Source organism: Cynoglossus semilaevis, chromosome 5 (genome assembly GCF_000523025.1).
Source record: "Cynoglossus semilaevis isolate Cse_v1.0 chromosome 5, Cse_v1.0, whole genome shotgun sequence".
Classification (NCBI taxonomy): domain Eukaryota; kingdom Metazoa; phylum Chordata; class Actinopteri; order Pleuronectiformes; family Cynoglossidae; genus Cynoglossus; species Cynoglossus semilaevis.
In genome coordinates this window covers 3,156,374-3,174,906 of record NC_024311.1, presented here as the reverse complement: position 1 = coordinate 3,174,906, position 18,533 = coordinate 3,156,374, and the positions used below count along the sequence as shown (strand labels likewise).

General features: G+C 40.5%; 1 protein-coding gene across 1 annotated transcript; it reads left to right on the top strand.

The window, feature by feature from the left end:
* Window positions 1–276: 276 nt before the first annotated feature.
* On the top strand, window positions 277–18,483 carry pla2r1 (phospholipase A2 receptor 1). The gene is made up of 30 exons (XM_008309970.3): window positions 277–590; window positions 2,205–2,585; window positions 2,669–2,842; window positions 3,417–3,581; window positions 3,734–3,847; window positions 3,949–4,098; window positions 4,707–4,901; window positions 5,036–5,199; window positions 5,539–5,655; window positions 7,709–7,821; window positions 8,094–8,263; window positions 8,354–8,562; window positions 8,693–8,838; window positions 9,009–9,093; window positions 9,179–9,314; window positions 10,061–10,096; window positions 10,192–10,352; window positions 11,060–11,124; window positions 11,477–11,568; window positions 11,678–11,814; window positions 12,805–12,922; window positions 13,015–13,151; window positions 13,926–14,064; window positions 14,655–14,890; window positions 15,437–15,620; window positions 15,734–15,868; window positions 16,505–16,627; window positions 16,711–16,887; window positions 17,234–17,269; window positions 17,415–18,483. The coding sequence occupies exons 1-30, from the start codon at window positions 431–433 to the stop codon at window positions 17,630–17,632; spliced, it is 4,473 nt and encodes a 1,490-aa protein (XP_008308192.1). The 5' UTR covers window positions 277–430; the 3' UTR covers window positions 17,633–18,483.
* The last annotated feature ends 50 nt before the right edge of the window (window positions 18,484–18,533 follow it).

Genomic DNA, 18,533 nt, shown 5'->3' with positions numbered 1-18,533 from the left:
CTTTGAATATTATTCTTAAATGAAATGAAAAACATGTTGTTAGACTGTATTCATGGAAGCATCCTTGAACACGGTAGCAGCTATATACGTATATATACTGCATATATATAGAGCACTATACAGTATTACTTTTATGACTGTAGATGTATAGTCCATATTTACCAATTCCTAAAAAGTAAAATAATTTTTTTTTGTACTTTTATTTAACTTAAGTAAAAACTCCAGCCTCCTGCCTCGGCAGCGGTAGCAGCAGCAGCGGCAGCAGCTCCAGCTCCTCCACCGTCAGACGTGACGTCACGGTTCTCCTCCACTTTGGTCAAAGTTTTTCATGAGAAGGGGAAAAAAGCACAGTGGGGTGCGGAGCTGACTGTAGACAGTAGAAAAACTCTCAGTCGGAAACTAAATTCGTTAGTTTCCCTCGGCTGTGGAAATGTCCACACGGCCGTGTCGCTGCGTCCACGCTGCTGCTGCCGCTGCTGCTGCTGTGGCGGCGACGCTTTTCTCGCTGTTGCTCGTTGTACAAGTCTGTGTGTGTGTCAGCGGCGAGGACGAGGAGGTTCTGGAGAAACAACAGCTCGCGGAGTTTTACAGTAAGTTCGGTCCGGTCCGTGTCGGCAGTACTGCAGCTCCTTTCACAGCCGTATAACCGCCTCAAACGTTACGAATTTGTCAGGCGCGGCTCTGGTGGAGCTCAGTCTGTTATTACTGGAGAAAAGATGTTCCCATTGTGCAGGAGAGAAAAGTCTCTGTTTTTAGCGGCCCAGTGAACTGTGTACTGGTCCATATGGACTGTGGATAAGGTTTAAAAGTAAAAATAAAATAAAATAAAAACTCAAAAGGATACATGGTAAAAGAGGGCAAGTATAGTAAACAACACTTTAAACACTTAAAATCTCTGCTAATGCCAGCAAATCTCAACATAATTAGACGTAGGAAGTCAAAACGCAGTCAATGAGACGTTGGCTCACTAGTTTGAAATAACATGGAACATCTTTCCAAAGAAGATTGTTTCGGTCCATAAACTTATATTATAACTAGACCAAGCTGTGCTGCTGCAAGAGTGAAGCCAAGGAAGTCAGACGGAAGTGTGTCTCTGGTTTCAGCAGTGACAGAGTTTGTATGTGAGCCTATGTAAAGTGTATGGTCCCTTAGTTTGGAACGGTTGTTATCATTTCTCTGACAGTCGTTTTGGTTCCAGGCCTCTCTAAAGAATATTAACATAGGTAATATTAAGTAAACAACATTTGACAAAAAAAAACAAAAAAAAAAAACAACAACAAACAGAAGAGAGTCATCAGTGGGAGGGTGAATTTTATTGGTCACTCCAAGTCAGTGAGAGCTGCATCACCTAGTACGGGTCTGACAATGAAGACTGTTGTCACCCCATGGTCACACGTGGCCATGACGTGGTCCACTGAGCCACCGGGAATGGAATGAGCATCTAGGCTGGTCAATTACTGACTGAGGGTGAAGTCATATTTTTGAATCCTATTGTATTCCTTCCATCCATGTCCTGAACAGCGCCCCCTCCCTTTATTCTACTAGGAGTATAAGTGTTTTTCCATCAGCACAGGTTTGGCCTATAGGTTCTCCTGATTCTCCTTAAGATGGAGAGGTATCATAAAGGTTACTGAGTCCATGAAGTGGAGATGTACCTGGGGCACATTCCATTCCATGCAGCTTATTTTGTTGATACTTTTACATAAACAACGCGTTTCACTTCTAGTTCAGTGGTTCTCAAACTGTGGTGCGTGTACCACCGGTGGTACGCGGGCGCTCTCTAGTGGTACCTGGAGAAAATTCATATTTTCACATTTACATTTTCAATTGAATAAATCTGAAACATACCAGGCATAATTAGTACAACATTTAAACATAAACATCTTTCTAAACATCTCTCCTGTGGTGGAAGCTAACAGTGAAGGCCTCTGCTGCTGTATTCTAATGTTGGTCATCATGGTGGTACTCAGAGAGCTCAAATGTTTTCTCAGGTGGTACAGAGTAGAAAAGTTTGACAAACTGTTCTAGTTAAATGTAATTTTCATTTGTTGTTTTATTTCTCATTTTCATCTCGTTTCGAGTTTTATAAACTACAGGTAAAAGATGATTGCGAAGTCACTTGGAATGAAGGGAAGTTAAAGAGCACTGTGTCATCTCCTCTCATCATTTCTCTTCTTCTCTCCTCTTTTGACCTCTCCTTCCAGAGAAGGGTGTGTTCATTCTGGAGAGTGAACTAACCAAGCGCTGTGTCACAGTGGGTCGCTCGAACCTCGTACTGGACGACTGTAAGCGGCCCACGAGTCGCATGTTGTGGAAGTGGGTCTCTCAGCATCGCCTCTTCAACCTGGGCTCCAGCAGGTGCCTCGGCCTCAACATCTCCGACCCGACTCAACCTCTGGGCATGTTTGAGTGTGACATGTCCCTTCCCGTGCTGTGGTGGCGCTGCAGCGGGAAGATGCTGTACGGAGCATCGCAGTGGAAGGTGGCCGTGACGGGACGTTCACTGGTAGTTAAAAAGAACAACTTTCACGCATGGAGGAGGTACAACACGGCCAGGGAGGGGCCCTGTTCGTATCCGTATGAAGGTACAAAAATAACCAGTGTCGAAACCTCCGCAGTTATTTAATCTTTCAGTTGTTTGCACGAGATGTTTGTGTTTCACTTGCAGATATCCACACTCTGCTGGGGAATGCACACGGTATGCCCTGTGCGCTACCTTTTAAATACAATAACAAGTGGTTCTCGGAGTGCACCAGTGAGGGCCGTGAGGACCAGCTTCAGTGGTGTGCCACCACCACCCGTTATGACGAAGCTGAACGCTGGGGCTTCTGCCCTGTCCAAGGTAAAACGCAAGACACGATACCATGTCCTAGATCTTCTCTACTTTAGCACCACCTATCTGTATTCCCCAATTTAAAATGGGATTTTTTTTTTCTCTAGAACAGGCATGGGCAAACTAAGGTTCTGCTTTTAATGCTTTTAAATCCGACCCGCCAAATTTTTCCAAATTTCTGCTTTTAAATCCAACCCGTCAAATTTTTCCAAATTATATAATTTATTTATGTTACCATTATACTCCTTTTCCCTGCAATACCCACATTTCCCCAATAGATGGCATAGAAAATGACAAAAGCATTTTAGCATTTTAGCCTTTATGCATTACTTTTACGTCATTTATCTTAGTTCACACGAACGCTCCATCTATCTGCTCCTGACCCGGGCCCCCTGTTCAATTTTAGGACAACTGTGGCCTGCTAGTTAAAAGGTTTGACCACGCCTGGTCTAGAAAGTAGACTGGGTGTTTTCAACCTGATCTAACTGAATAATTCCACCGCACTCTGGCAGTTCTGTGTACAAATATCTATGTCTGGAGACAGAGAGTATACCCCAACTGTACGAGTTGTTTCCCCCCCTAGACTCAACTTGTGAACATTTCTGGGAGTCCAACGAGGAACTAAAGGCGTGTTACCAGTTCAACCTTTACACCATCCTGACCTGGAGTCAGGCTCAGGCCACCTGTCAGGCTCAAGGAGGAAATCTGCTGAGCATCAGCAGCCTGGCAGAGCACAGGTACATCAGAGGTAGGCATCTGGCCAGTCCACCTTAAATAGTAATGTTCCATTCAGTGCACCTCTCTAAGATGCGGCCCTATTTTGAGCTCTATAACCAAACCATGTATATTGAAGTTGGAGCAGATATATACAGATATTAAACAGCATCTCTGTAAATCTAGATCGACTGGCAAGTGTTGGAGTGATGGTGTGGATCGGACTGAACCACCTCAAAGATGGTCGGGGGTGGCAGTGGTCGGATGGAGCGCCGTTATCATTGGTCAATTTCACCACAGGTATTGGTCATTTCTTTGTTTGAACTGAAATAGGCCAGAGTCCTATACATTAGAGACGACAGCTGTAGACTGAACCTCTGCTTTCACATTGTTTTCACAAGCTCTGCCTGCCAGCCCCCTGAAAGACAACAGACAGTGTGGAGTTTATAACTCGGCCTTCCCCGGTCACTGGCAGAGTCTTTCCTGTGAGTCTGCGCTGCCCTACATTTGTAAGAAAACACCAAACAACACCAGGAGAGCCGAGCCAATGGGTGAGGATACATGCATTCTCACACACACACACACACGTATATATATATATATATATACTTCTGAATTCATGGTGTAATAGTTAGATGGTCACTGCTCGTTTCCTGGTTCTAAGCAGATATTCCGTTGTGGAATTTCTCTCCCATTGACCATAGGTGTGAAATAGGTTTAAGCCAAATTCATTAATTGAATTATTGTATGAATCAATCTGCTGGTTATTTTTTTGTATTAGTTAATTAAAATATTATTAATGCTGCAGAGGTTCATGGCTACTTTTTTCTTTTTTTTTAAATCATGTTACTTGATAAAACTGTATTAGAAACCAAAAATGTTCACAAAAAAGCCAAAAACGTGATCAAATTGTAGTGAAACAGGTACTGTAACCACAACAGGATAAGCAAATTATTTAAAGAAACATTTTTGAACTGATTTGTTTTTTTCTACTGACCTTTGACCTAACAGCTGTACCGCCTCTGGAGAGTGATCTTTCGACCTGGCTATTTCTCTCTCATTTTGCAGTGTCTCGTGTGTCTCGACAACTAGACAACAGCAGTGTCTTCTGTGACTAAGGGAATATGATTCTAACTCCTCACTCTCGGTTCTCCCACAGAGAATTGGCAGTACATCTCCACAGAGTGTGTCGATGGATGGTGGCCGCACAATGGTTTTTGTTACAAAGTCCTGCCCAAAACGGAGGCAGGAAGCTGGCCTGACTCATCGGCGGCTTGTGGCTCCCAAGGGTCAAACCTCACCAGCCTGAGGTCATTGTCGGAGGTGGAGATGCTGCTCAGTCTGCTGGCTAACTGTAAGGAGGGCCATTCAGTGTAGACGATTGAGATTCTTTGTTATGTGACTCTGAAGATACTCAACTTCATATGTTAAAGCCAAGAGTTTAGACGTGCTTTAAACTGGTTGTCACTCTCTGTGTGTTTTCTACAGTTTCAGGAGACAGTAAGGAGGTCTGGATTGGCCTTAGGAGACCAATATCCTCACCCTCTGTGCAGTGGTCTGATGATTCACCGGTGACTCTAACTCTGTGGCATCAGTATCAGCCTCCTCCCAACCTGACAGACACAGACCTCTGTGCCAAAGTGGACAGGGAGGTGAGAAAGCTCCTTTTGGGGCTTCTTTTAGATACAGCCAATTTCTCATGAAACTGATTTTATTCTTCTTATTGTAGAGGTGTTTTTCTATTAATAGGCCAAATATTTTTAAATGCAAAAATCACCTTGGCTCCTGGCTGGGGTGCTAGTTAGTCAGACTCTAAAAGTGATGGAGGTGTGAACTTTCAAAAGCATACTCCACCTTTGACTAACAGGAGAAGGTTTATTAACATCTTAATGGCAGCCCTGGACTTCTTGATTCATGCTTTAAAAATCAAAATTTTTAACTTTGAAAGTTTGTGTAGGTGGATTCATTCATTACATGCTCTGTTTTCACAGAAAGGCACCTGGTTATTAACATCCTGTGATGAACAACTGCCTGCTGTCTGCAGAAAAAGAAGCCTGAACCAAATTCCTGTTTTTCATCCTGATTCCTGGGACGAGGGTTGTCCCGAGGTAGGAATGCGCACAAACACTCCAGTCCATAAACAACATTCTTTCAGGTCACCTTGATTGAAACATTTCTTGCGAGATGCTTTTTTTTTTTTTAAAAACCCATTGTTTTCTTGTTACCTAATCTTGCTTCTTGTTTGTGTATGACCAACTGTGATGGTCCAGTGACCAGTACTGGGCCAGTATTTTTACAAAAACATGGTTTTGAAACTAAACTAAAGAAGATGAATGCAGTTTTGCACAATTTGAATGTAATTTTACGTTTGTTGGTCAGGCTGGACAAAGCTAACGCTAAGCCAACACCCTCTCCCTCACTTTGTGACCAAATTGGAATGTGTGATTTTCATTACCGCACCTTACTTGTCTATACATATACTTTGTCTATTATATTGTGCCTAATATACAGTAGTGGTACTGTTTTGTGATTGTGATACTGATTCATTGATTGTGATCACTTTCAACCATCGGAAAAGTCCAGAGAATACGGAGAGATAAACAGGGAGAAACATTGCTGATAATACAACTAAATAACCTCTGTGGATTTTTTTTAAAGGGGTTGTCCTGTCCTACAGTGATTTAGAATCACTACTATCTGTACTGCCTAAGGAAGTACAGATCCTGATCTTAAGTTTCAGATCTGAGGTACTATCTGTACTGATCCTGATCTTAAGTTTCAGATCTGAGCCGATCTTTGTTTATTTTTACAGAGGGTCACGTGACTTCACATTATGTCTGTCACACAAACAAAATCTCTTATTTTAGTGTTGCCTATTTTCACAAGCAGAGTAAAAATAATAAGAAAGAAAAAAAAGAAAAATAACTTGCAGTAAAATAAAAATAATAAGAAAAAAAAAAAAGAAAAATAACTTGCAGTAAATGAAGTGTGATAATCTCACAAAAATTGTAGTGGCAGAACTGCCACTGGTCTAAAAGGATGTCTAAAATTAAACCTGCAGCTGGACACAGCCTCGCTGCTTTAAAAACGTACTCTGGGTAAACATTAAAGGAAGAATAAATATCAGTGGCAGGCCTGAAACTGAAAACCTTATTATCTATAAATACAGGGCCGGGACTCTTGATCAGCTGGTAATCCAAAATAGACACATCAGATTGTGATTGGTGGCCACAACAGCTGATCAGGACATTCCTTCTCATCACAGCCCTAAAGTAGGAGCTAAAAAGGTTCACATGAGAAAAGTTAACTCAGCTCCGATCCTTCCCATTTCCTCTGTGGTGAAGACACACACCGAAATATGTGTTGTTTTTGCTCGACTGTTCAAAAACAACAGACAGAAAAAAACCCTCCATGCTGGGAAACTGACCAGGGAAACTGACCAGGGAAACTAACCATGTACTGTAGCTTTTTGCTGAAACAATCCGACCGGTCGAGTCTGTCGTCCCTCGGTCACGTCCTGTTTAAGTGAAACGCACAGTTACTCATCTGTGCTGTGTCACAATGGCTCCATACAATGCAGGAGGTGCAGCAGGAGGTGCAGCAGGAGGTGCAGCTGGAGGTGCAGCAGGAGGTGCAACCACGTGCGGACTACAGCCCCACTTGTGCACACGTTTCTCTCCTCCACCAGCACAAAAGGCTAATTCACACTGCTGACGTATTGTCTGGCATTCATGTTGCTCCTCCGCAAGAATATTACACTCCTGAGTCACAGCAGTGCATCATACAATCCAGCATGAGTCAAAACAAAGGCCCTGAGGGCAGAACATGAACCAACAATCTCTGTTAGACAGTAGTGACCCCTGCTGGTAATAATGAAAACGAACAACATATATATACAACATTTCTTCTTTTGTTTTGAGCTTGGGCATCAGCGTTGGTAGATTTTGGAGGGTTTTATTTACTGCCATCAACCGGTCAAGTTGAAAGTTAGAAAGGATTGAAAATATTTTCTCATTCGATATAATAGACAGAACAACTGGAACTGCGTAATTATAGGGTTTTTCTTTCATCAGTTTTTTGATTTGTGTTTTTTTTTTGAAATCTTATTTGTATTTTAATTTTGTAATTTAGTCTTTTTTTTATTTTTATTTTTTCTCCTAGGGCTGGAAACGACACGGACATTCCTACTACACTGTGACGAACCATGAACAAAATTTTGAAGATGCGTTGATGGGATACTACTGCAAGGCCCCTCTTCTCACTTTGGGAAACAGGTGATATGTACCTTTTATTTTGACTAACTTATCATGTTATAATGTTTGTACAATTATTTTTTTTATATGCTGTATAGCCTATAAATATTCCCTTAAGAAATTAGTGTAAAAATAAGTATAATAATCAGTATTATTATAATTCTAGTAAAATTATAAATACATATGTATAAAAAAAGATATGTTTTTCTGCCAAACTGAACTCCTCTCATATTCCTAAAACAAGGTTCGAGCAGGCCTGCCAAACTGAACTCCTCTGATATTCCTAAAACAAGGTTCGAGCAGGCTTTTATCAACAGTTTACTGAATGAGAGAGGCGCCAACAGCAGCACGTTTTACTGGATCCGCCTCAACGACATCGGGGACACAGGAGAATACGTCTGGTTTCTTCACAATAGCTCCTCCCTGCCGCTCTCCTACACCAACTGGAACAAACATCAGCCTGGTAGCCAATTATTTTTGGTTGTTGACATGTAGATGTTTTTGTTTTGTTGTTGACATATCACACATTATTTTTTTATCCCCCGTTCCTCAGCCAGTTCTGGCGGGTGTGTCGCAATGTCAGGTGGACCAGCTCTGGGTCACTGGGAGGTCAAAGACTGCAGGTCCTTTAAGGCCTTGTCAGTGTGTGAGCAGAGTGTGGGCAGTTACCATGATCCCCAACTACAAGAGCACCACATTGATGCCCACGCCCCCTGTCCTCCCGGGTGGGAATCACAGTCTGGGCTGTTGGACTGTTTTAAGGTCTTTTCCCTAGTTTTATGTTTTGATTTGAGAGAACACAGTGAACACGCAACCAAAAAACAACATTTTTTACGCTACTTTGTTACTTTCTACTTCATGAATCCTACACCTCTACGTGTTTCTCCTCCAGGTCTTCCACGATGAGAAGGTCCTTATGAAACGCACCTGGGTGGAGGCAGACTTTTTCTGCCAGGCCCTCGGCGCCCAGCTGGCCAGTTTCTACCATTACGAGGAGCAAGCGTTTGTCAAGCAGCTCCTCAGCCACATGTTTGAAGGGTTGGTACCAAACTCTTGCATCTCGTAGACGGGCGAACCCTGCATTTTGTTTTGAAAAAAAAAAAATTCAGTTGGTGATGGAGGAAGCACCTGATATTAAATCTCTGAATAAAGACACAGTATTTCTTATGTAACAGTGCGATAATGCTCCCAATATTTCCTCTTTGCAGACCACAGGGTCGCTGGTTCTGGGTGGGTTTAAACAAAAGAGACCCCGAAAACCCTGGAGCCTGGGAGTGGTCCGATGGTTCTCCGGTAATCACGTTGCATTCAGCCTCAGTAAAACTCCAGGTCTTTAAAACCCTAACTGTCGTGTGTTGTTGTGTTGGGCTTCACTCAGGTGGTGACGTCGTTCATAGAGGACAAAAATGACGAGGACGACAGGAGGGACTGCGCCGTTTACAGTGACCTGACCAATGCTCTGACTCCACAGCCCTGTGACAGCAAACATGAGTGGATTTGTAAGCTGCCCAAAGGTGAGCACATGTGTAACACCGTTCTCTACACCAGTGGTTCCCAAAGTGGGGGGTGAAAATCTATTGCTCAGGGGTCGCAGCAAGTCAAATCAATATACTTTTTAATAAATGTATCTTTATTTGGACCACAGTGGGCAAAATATCTGTGATGGGTAATTGTGCTTCCTTTGTTAAGAATATTTGTTCACCAATGTGGCGTGAGTAGTATCTACAACATACGTGTCAAACTCAAGGCCCGGGCGCCAAATGCGGCCCTCCAAGCCATTTTGTGGGGCCCACAGGAGCTTAAAAAGCATTTAGTAAAGTCCATGCAGCAGAGTTTGTTAACCTAAGTAATTAAATCAATCAAATATAATAATAATAATCAATTGCAGAAACATGCATTAGTCTGTTATGAAGCAGTTACATCTCTACCAGGGTTCCCCAACCTTTTTGTTCCAAGGACTGGTCAGCCAGTACCACCAGTTACTACAGACCAGTACCAAGGTACTGAGCATTCAAGTATATTAGTAAAAATTAAGTACATTTTTTTCACTGTGTTCCACTGTGGCCCAGTACCAAATGACCTATGGACTGGTACTGGTCTGCGGACCAGGGGTTGGGAACCCCTGATCTAGACAGTCTTTGTTTTTCTGTTGTTAACATATGTTTTCTCTACACATCAGGTGTTTATGTTAAACTACAGTTATTGTACAGATGTGGAGCTGCCTTGTGCACATTGAATCTAAGTATGACTTCTGTTGCAGGTGAAAAACTGAAAAAACCTTATTGGTACTCTGAGGGTGAGTAGGATTCCTTCATGCATTACCCAAGAAGTATAAGAAGTATCTGAACATTTTCTTTCTTTAAAATGTGCCTAAAAAAGTATTTTTTACAGAGAGTGAACCCTGGGTGTTTTACCGCGGCGCTGAGTATCTCCTTGCCAAACAGCCGTTTGACTGGGATGCTGTGTCTCTGGCCTGTCAGATGATGGGAGCACATTTACTGTCCATTCACTCCAGGGACGAGCTGCACTTCGTCAAGGATCGCTTACGTCGGGTTTGTCCTAAAATAAAATCACATTTTTTATAAATCTATTTCGTTAATTTGACTTCTAAATTCAGTGCACGTCTTGCTTAAGAGTTTATGGTCACAGTTACTGGATTCATCTTCCCGAAAAATTCACCAACTTTATGAAGCTCAATTTTTAGATTTACTTTTGCACATTTTTCGACATATTTCCACATTAATAGTTGGATTAGTCACAGATAAAATCAGGGATGATGAAAAAAGAAATGTTGAATCGTCTAAGTGTTTCATGATTTCTCAGGCTGATTTAATGAAGATCAGTTATGATCATTATATAGCTAAATCTAAATAATCGAAATGGTTATTCAGATTAAAAAAGTTAATCATTTGAGAGAGTTTAGGTTAAAATCCTAAAAATTCCATGCTGTGATTTTCTTGCCTTGACACAGTCTTACATAACAGCAGCTGTGTAAATGCACACAACAATAGCCGACCCGCACGGTCGTCTCTTCAACAACTTTACTGAGAGTGAAGGGCAGTAACAGACCTTATATGCTGACACTTTTATGCTGCTGATGTCACTGATGTTAATCCACATCAACGAGTCTCTTTTACTGCCCTGGTTTGTGGATGATAACATATTTAAAACAGGTTATATTACAAAAGAATGAAATCACTTGGCACTGCCACGAGAAGGTGAAAATGAATCATCTTTTTTATTTCCTTTCCTCCCTCAGTTCTCTCTGGGCCCAGCTGACTGGTGGATCGGCCTTTCTGTTGGTCAGCCTGGAGACGAGGTCAGGTGAGTGGATCCTTTTTAAAACATTACCTGTCTTTGACACAGAAGGTAACGTTGTCTGAAACAAAATATTGCAAATATAACGTAAGGTTATGCTTTTATATGACAGTCACGAAAACTGTGTTTAACAGTTTGTAATTCTAACCTTGGTCATGAGTTGACCTCCCTTATGTTAGGTGCAGTTAGTTTTATCTCGACTAACTGATTCAGGAACTCCAGACGACTGTTTTGCTTCTTTTACTTTAAAATCCTATTTAACTCCAGTTAGTTTTATCTCGACTAACAGAAACTCCAGACGACTGTTTTGTTTCTTTTACTTTAAAATCCTATTTAACTCGCCGAACGTTATTTGCAGATGGACTGACAAAACCGAAGTGGACTTTCAGAACTGGGCTGTGGACACTGCTAGGAGAAATGGGTTGTGTGTCACCATGTCTTCTTCAACAGGTTAATATGACCCTGTGCTAAAGCACACAGTGATACGAGCAGAAAGTGTTTCCACAGTTGAGAATTTATCTTGTTTTTTTTTTTTCCGTTGTTGTTGTCTTTGTTTCAGGAAAGTGGTCTGTGAAGAAGTGCAGTGATCTCCATGGTTATGTCTGTAAGAGAAGGACTGCGTCTGTGCTGGAGACTCCCAGAGAACCTCACTACATTGGACGATGTCCTGAAAAATGGCTGTATTTTGGACACAAGGTTTGGACTCTAACACAGCTGACTTGATCTCCACTGATTTATATACTTTGTTTAGATTTTGTTCCATGTCGATTATGTTGTTAAACAGCTAAAAATGTGTCCAGTAATGTCTTTATCGCATGAATTTTGTGCCTGCGACATTGATACAGCACGACCGAGAACAATGTAGCACATAAAAATCGCGGCTGATCCAGTGGAGAATTATCCATTTTTTTCTAAAATGGTCCTAAAACTATTATTTATTTACTGCAAATAATTTAATGAATTAAATATACCTCCACTAGGTGGTAGCAGATGGTTATAAAAAATGAAATGAACATGTCTTTCTTCAATTCCTGTGAGTTTATCAGCATTGTGTACAACTAAACAGGACCAGGTTACGCCCTTAGTTGACGAAACTCTCTTGCGTTACTTACATTAGCAGAGCAAAGTCAAAAACCTCACAATAACTCTGCGGAGCAACAACAGGTACACATGTCTATATATACTTTGTACTGCAAAGGTAATACTTTTGCATTTCACTTTTGAAATTGGATTTTACTTTATGAATTGCTCACATTAAATGAACAAGATGCCCTAGGGATTCACTCCGGGTGTTTGTATTTAAACACCCATGACACCAAGCTGATGCTACAAAGGCTGAGTCAACCTCAGTCAAGACTAAAAACCAGGCAAAAGCCCTAATATAAAGGATCCTCCCAATTCAGAACAGCTACTTTACAGCTACTCCAGGCAAAGCACAGAGAAGTGTAAATAAAAAAAAACTTTTTTGTTCCAACCATGAACCAGCATATCTGATTTTAAAGACGTTTTCAGTAAATGCCAGTACTGTAACGAGTAAAGCTTTTTGAGTCCGATTTCTGTCTTGTTGTTTGTGTTGGTGCTAACGAAATCACATCCTCCTCCCTCGGTCTGGCAATGGTAACAGATGAACAAAGATTTCCATTGAATATCCATGTTTTTATGTGGGATGTTTGTGTACGTTGGCAGTGTCTCCTGCTCCACCTCCCCGATGATCCAAAGCAGGGGAAAAGTTGGAAAGATGCTCAGTCCATCTGCTCCTCATTTGAAGGCTCCCTGGTCGCTATAGAAGATGAGATTGAACAAGGTACAGGCAAAAAAAATAAAACATCAACTGATAATTACTCAGCTGTGTTTGTAGACATGTCAGACATTCACTATTTTGTTTCATATCTGCAGCCTATATCACCATGCTGCTCCAGGGCAGCTCTGTGGGGGTGTGGATTGGCCTCGGAGTTGGTGACATGAAATGGACCAATGGGAAAACAGTCAGCTACACCAACTGGTCTCCAGTAGAACCAAAAACCTATCTCACTGTAAGATCTATTGAAATCTAACTAATGCTAATGTCTGTTTAGATATGTTGTGTATGTTTTGCCTGTTTGTTTTATGATATTTTGCGGGAACAGCTTTTTGTTTAAAATCTGATAATAATGTTGCGTTTTAATGAATAACCAATAACTGGGAGGCAGGAATGTATAGGTCACACAGCTCTGTGGGAAATAAGAGAACATAGATATAGATAGATAGATGGATAGATAGATGGATGGATAGATGGATGGATGGATGGATGGATAGATAGATAGATAGATAGATAGCCAGCCCTGTATTAATCACTCAGGAGTTCCCTTTGGGAAATGTAGGAAAAACATGCAGTGGTCTGTTGTGTCTGTTGTGTCTGAGTTATATTAACCTTTGTCTTTTCTACTATTATTTGCGTATGTGAACCTATAACTACACTATTTGTATTAGGTTTTGCTGAGTCATACCCTTATTGTGAAAATTGATTTCTTTGCAACTATGTGTTTAATTTATATTTGTTTGATACTTTTATCTTTATTAATGACTTACTTGAAGCTCCCTGTAATTGTATCCATATAAGTACTGGGCTGCTCAGCTCTTACTCTCTTTTAATTCATCATCGAAAATACATTATTCACTGTGACTTTAAGAAAACTTTTCCACTTTGCACTCAGATGTTGAGTCAAAGTTTTTTGGTTCTAACAGTGGGTAATTTTATTTTATTTTATTTTTTTCATTTTGCAAAAGTAAACTAACATCTGCCCCTGCTGTCTGCTGATTTGCTGTAGGAAGACGATTGGATTGGTGGGTTTAAGGAGCCACTGTGCATCGTTCTGTCCAACAACCACAACTTCCACCTGACAGGGAAGTGGTACGACGAGAAGTGCAGTGAAACTGGTTATGGATTTGTTTGTCAGAAACCACAAGGTAGGAAAAACGCCCTTCCTCTAACCCTTGTTAGCTTTAACCACGTGGGTTTTTCATTTTTTAGGATTGATAGAAACTTTACATAACAGTTTCAGTTGTATTTTCAGTAGTTACTTTCTACTTAAGAGTTCAAAAAAATAAAATAATAACAGCCAAGTAATATTAATGCAAACTGCATGAGAAAGGGGTTAGAGTTAGGGTTAACATCAAATAAAAACCTAATAATATGACTTAGTGCTTTTGAATTTTATATTTTGTAGTTATTTACTGTAGTTAACAAACCAACCAAATACAAAGTCTCAGATAAAATGACTAGCCTCACAATCAGCTGAGGACATCTGCACAATTGAATTGAATACTTTATTTATGTATTTTTATTTATTTCCTTCCCAATAATAAATATTTATATGTTAAATGTGATTAATGATTTCTGTTCTGTTTTTCGAGCAGTGTTAATGCAGTGCGGAGCAACAATAATTTTAATTTTTAATATAATAATTTGCGCCACAGTGGGGGAAAACACATTGATTTCTTTCAAACAAACACATGATGTTTCTTTGTATCCAAACGTGTCGTTTCTCTTGTTACAGACACAACCAAACCCCCCTCCCACTCCTATCACCACCCTCTCCCTGACATTATTGAGTACAGGAGCTGCAGCTACAGGGTCGTGTCTGGAAACATCAGCTGGTACGAGGCCATGCAAATGTGCATAGAGAATGATTCTGACCTAGTGAGCATCACTGATGCCTACCACCAAGCTTTCCTTACTGTGCTTGTCAACAGATTGGCTGTCCCTCACTGGATCGGCCTCTACAGTCAAGACGTATGTGTGTTTATTCAGTTAATGACGTATTCATATTCACACATTCGATTTCGACTAATGCCTCGCGTTTTGTTGTGTTTGCTCTGGGTTCAGCCGGAGAATGTCATTGAATATTCATTTGGATATTTTGGATACATTTTTATGCTCTTATATTGTGATTGCTCAGTGCTGTATTGAAAATGATTTCACTTATTTTCTGAAGATCATCCATCATAAATTTTACAATATAAACTCTTAGTAATTGTCAGTTAATAAAAGGACACACATTGTAGCAGAAGAACTACAGTACTGTGCAAAAGTATTGGTTTTTGAATATCAATAGTGACCCACATAATCTTTGGCCTTGCTTTATAAAAGCTGACATCTTTTATTATCCTATTGCTGCAGAAAAAAAGAAAACATCCCCCCGCATGGGAGCAGCCGAAAAATGAACAATTTCCAGCTGCTTTTTGTTTTCACAGTTATTCTAATCACATCCTGTTTTGCTCAGCACTCCAGCTTCCACTCACATGACTTACCCTCAGATCGCTGCCCTCTTCCTCACAGGCAGGCATCAACTACCAATGGGCAGATGGCAGCGACACAGTTTACACTCACTGGGACCCGGACGATGACGACGACGACAACTATGTTACTGGAGAGTGTGTTTACCTGGATGTAAACGGAGGCTGGAGAAGAGCTGACTGTGAATCTCAGCTGCCGGGAGCCTTGTGTCGTGTCTCTGCACCAAGTCAGTGAAAAATCTGTAGATTTGTCAACACTTAACACTTGTGCTGCTGGGATTCTAGCAAAATACACCAATGACCCCCTTTTGTACTGTCTGCTATCTTTTGTGGAATCCAGGCAACAAGCCTTTTTCATCAGTGGAGGTCGTTTGTCCTCCTTCCTGGGTGAAGTTTGGGCACAGCTGTTACAACTTTGAGACTGTGGTGCAGAAACTGACACTGGAGGAGTCCAGAGAACACTGCAAAAAAAGAGGTAAGGATGCAACGAGCTGGCAGTCAAAGCTCACTGGTTCAATCCCCTTTTGGAAACTGATACGGTTTCTCTGTACAGACATTTCATGCTCTTCCTGTTTATTCAAAGGTTTGGCTTCATAAACTCCAGTTTAAAACTCCCACAGTCTAAAACATGCAGGGTTAGGTTAGTTACTAGTAGGTACGAGTGTGAGTTAAGACGGTCGGTGGTCTCTTTATCTTGTCTGGTAACCTGTCCAAGATGTAGTGCCACTCTAGCCTGATGACTGATAATCGAAAGTCTCAAAATGAAGATGAATGAATGACAAGTATTAATGATCATCATGTCTGAGCTGGCAACTTCCCCTACAGGTGAAATTGAAGATTTGCCAAAAGCTGGTTTAATTAAATAATTGGATTTGACTCCAAATTTTTCTATCTAATTCTTATGTGCAAAATGAACTGCCTTTAAAAAAAAGGTTGGGTGGCAAGAAGTGAATTTTAAAAAATAAAACTGAAAATGTGTCCAGTTCCAGAACTCATGTACAGTACTTTTGTCGGTAGTCAGAAATGTACAAAAATGACAAAATTCTAAACTCTTAATTTTAAATACGGGCGACGTTGTGACCGTTTTTGTTTTTGTTTTTCCTAATTCCAGTTAACACGTCAGATGTTCTCTCCGTTGAAAGTGAGACAGAGAACCGTTTTGTTCTGGAGCAGCTCTGGGCCTCGGGGATCCATCACCAGACTTTGTGGTTGGGGATGCATTTTAACCCTGCCTGTAAGAATCTCACAGTCTAATTAAAGATGTCATTACATTGTACCCGAGACCCGTGGAGGTAAAGTGTGGCCCTCTGTTTTCAGCTGAGTCTCTGGTCTGGGTCGATGGCTCACCGATGGACTACACTAACTGGCCAAACAAAGCTCCAGACTCCAACCTGCTGACTACAGACACATGCGCGAAAACCAGCGCAGCTAATGGTGTGTGGCACCTTACGCAGTGCACGGAGCGATTCGGCTTCGTCTGCAAAACCATCTCAGGTGAGTCCAAGCATCGGAGTTTTGATTGTAAGCGGCTTCATCAGGAACCGTTGCATGAAAACAAGTTAAACAAATGTTTCATTCTATCACACTGACCTTTCAACACACACACGGACAGATAGATCGGTTATAAAGCTGCATCTACGGCTATCGGCTCTAGTTTTAAAAAATTCTGCTGCTGAACTGAAACGTGATCGGCTCTAGTTTTCAAAAATTCTGCTGCTGAACTGAAACGTGCTCATTTTGTGCAACATTATATATATTTAATGTCTATAAGACAATTGTAACATTGTACATTCTCATATATAATCTATTTGATGACATCATCGTGTATGTTTTGTTGTAGATGTGATTACTGAGGTGGAAGTGGAACCGATAAATGGTAATGTATTGCTTTTGACTATTGTCTCTCAACAAAGGACCGGTTAATGTTTTTTTTATAACAGTTATAAAGAGATCATACATCATCATAAATTACAGGTAAAGATACATACTGTATATGAGCTTTGTGTTATTGTGTGTTTCAGGTTTACATCATGGAGTCATCGCTGCTGCAGTGCTGGTGGCTGTGATCATTTTCACGCTGCTGGCAGGAATAACGTGGTTCGTCTACAGGAGGAACTCAGCACGTTTTGGTAGACTGCACTTTCTGGGCACTGCTTACTACAGACAGTCAGATTCATTGTCTTTAGAATCAGATGGAAACGTGCTGATGACAGACCTGGAGAATCACTCAGGAGAATAGCACTGAGGACTAGAGTCTGCCTTAGAACTTCACTGTCTCGTCACTATTTCACCTTCCTATAAGTCACACTGACTGGTACGCTGACGCCTCAGGACTATAGTCAGATGAAGATGAGAGATGTTTTTGCTTTTTTTTAGAAGGTGCTGAACAATCCCTCTGTTTTCTTGCCTCATTGTTTCTTGTGTTGATATTGAAGGAATTGTATTTGTTTTTGGTATTTTTGGGGTAAAAATTTGAAAATAAATATAAGGAATTCACATTCTATGGGAATATAATTTGAACGAATGTTTTATTGGAATATTTAACATTGTAACAAAACAGCTCTTGATCAACCTACAACAATAAACTTACAGTTGTAACCAGCACAGTTACAAAACAATACAAATGTTTTATGTGTAACAGTATTCTAAATATCACAATTCAGTATTCTTATTTCTTACATATAAAATTGCTGTATGTATTTGTGAATATTTTTTTTAAATAATAGAGAATGTTGGTCACACAGGAACAATTGATGACTTTTATTGTATTTTTATTGTATTGTTTTTTTTTCTGAGTCTCAATAATTAAGGTCATGTTTCAGCACATTGTGTAAGTCAGTTGTCCAACTGTGTTTTGTACAAATGTCCTTATTTTGTAATAAACTGAAAGATCTGTACACCATGTGGAGAAATTGCAGCAGGTTAGATCACATTACAGTTTTGTAAAAGTTAAAAAAGTTTTTCTTCTAACTCCTAAAACACCATATTTTATGCTTAAATTGACTTTTTTGCCTTTAGCATATTAGTTTATACGTTGTTCTGTTGTCTTTTTATATTTATTTATTACTAATTTGATATTTTAACCGTTAATAATAACACGAGATTCGCCAGTTTCTTTATTGTGTATTATAATTTTGAAG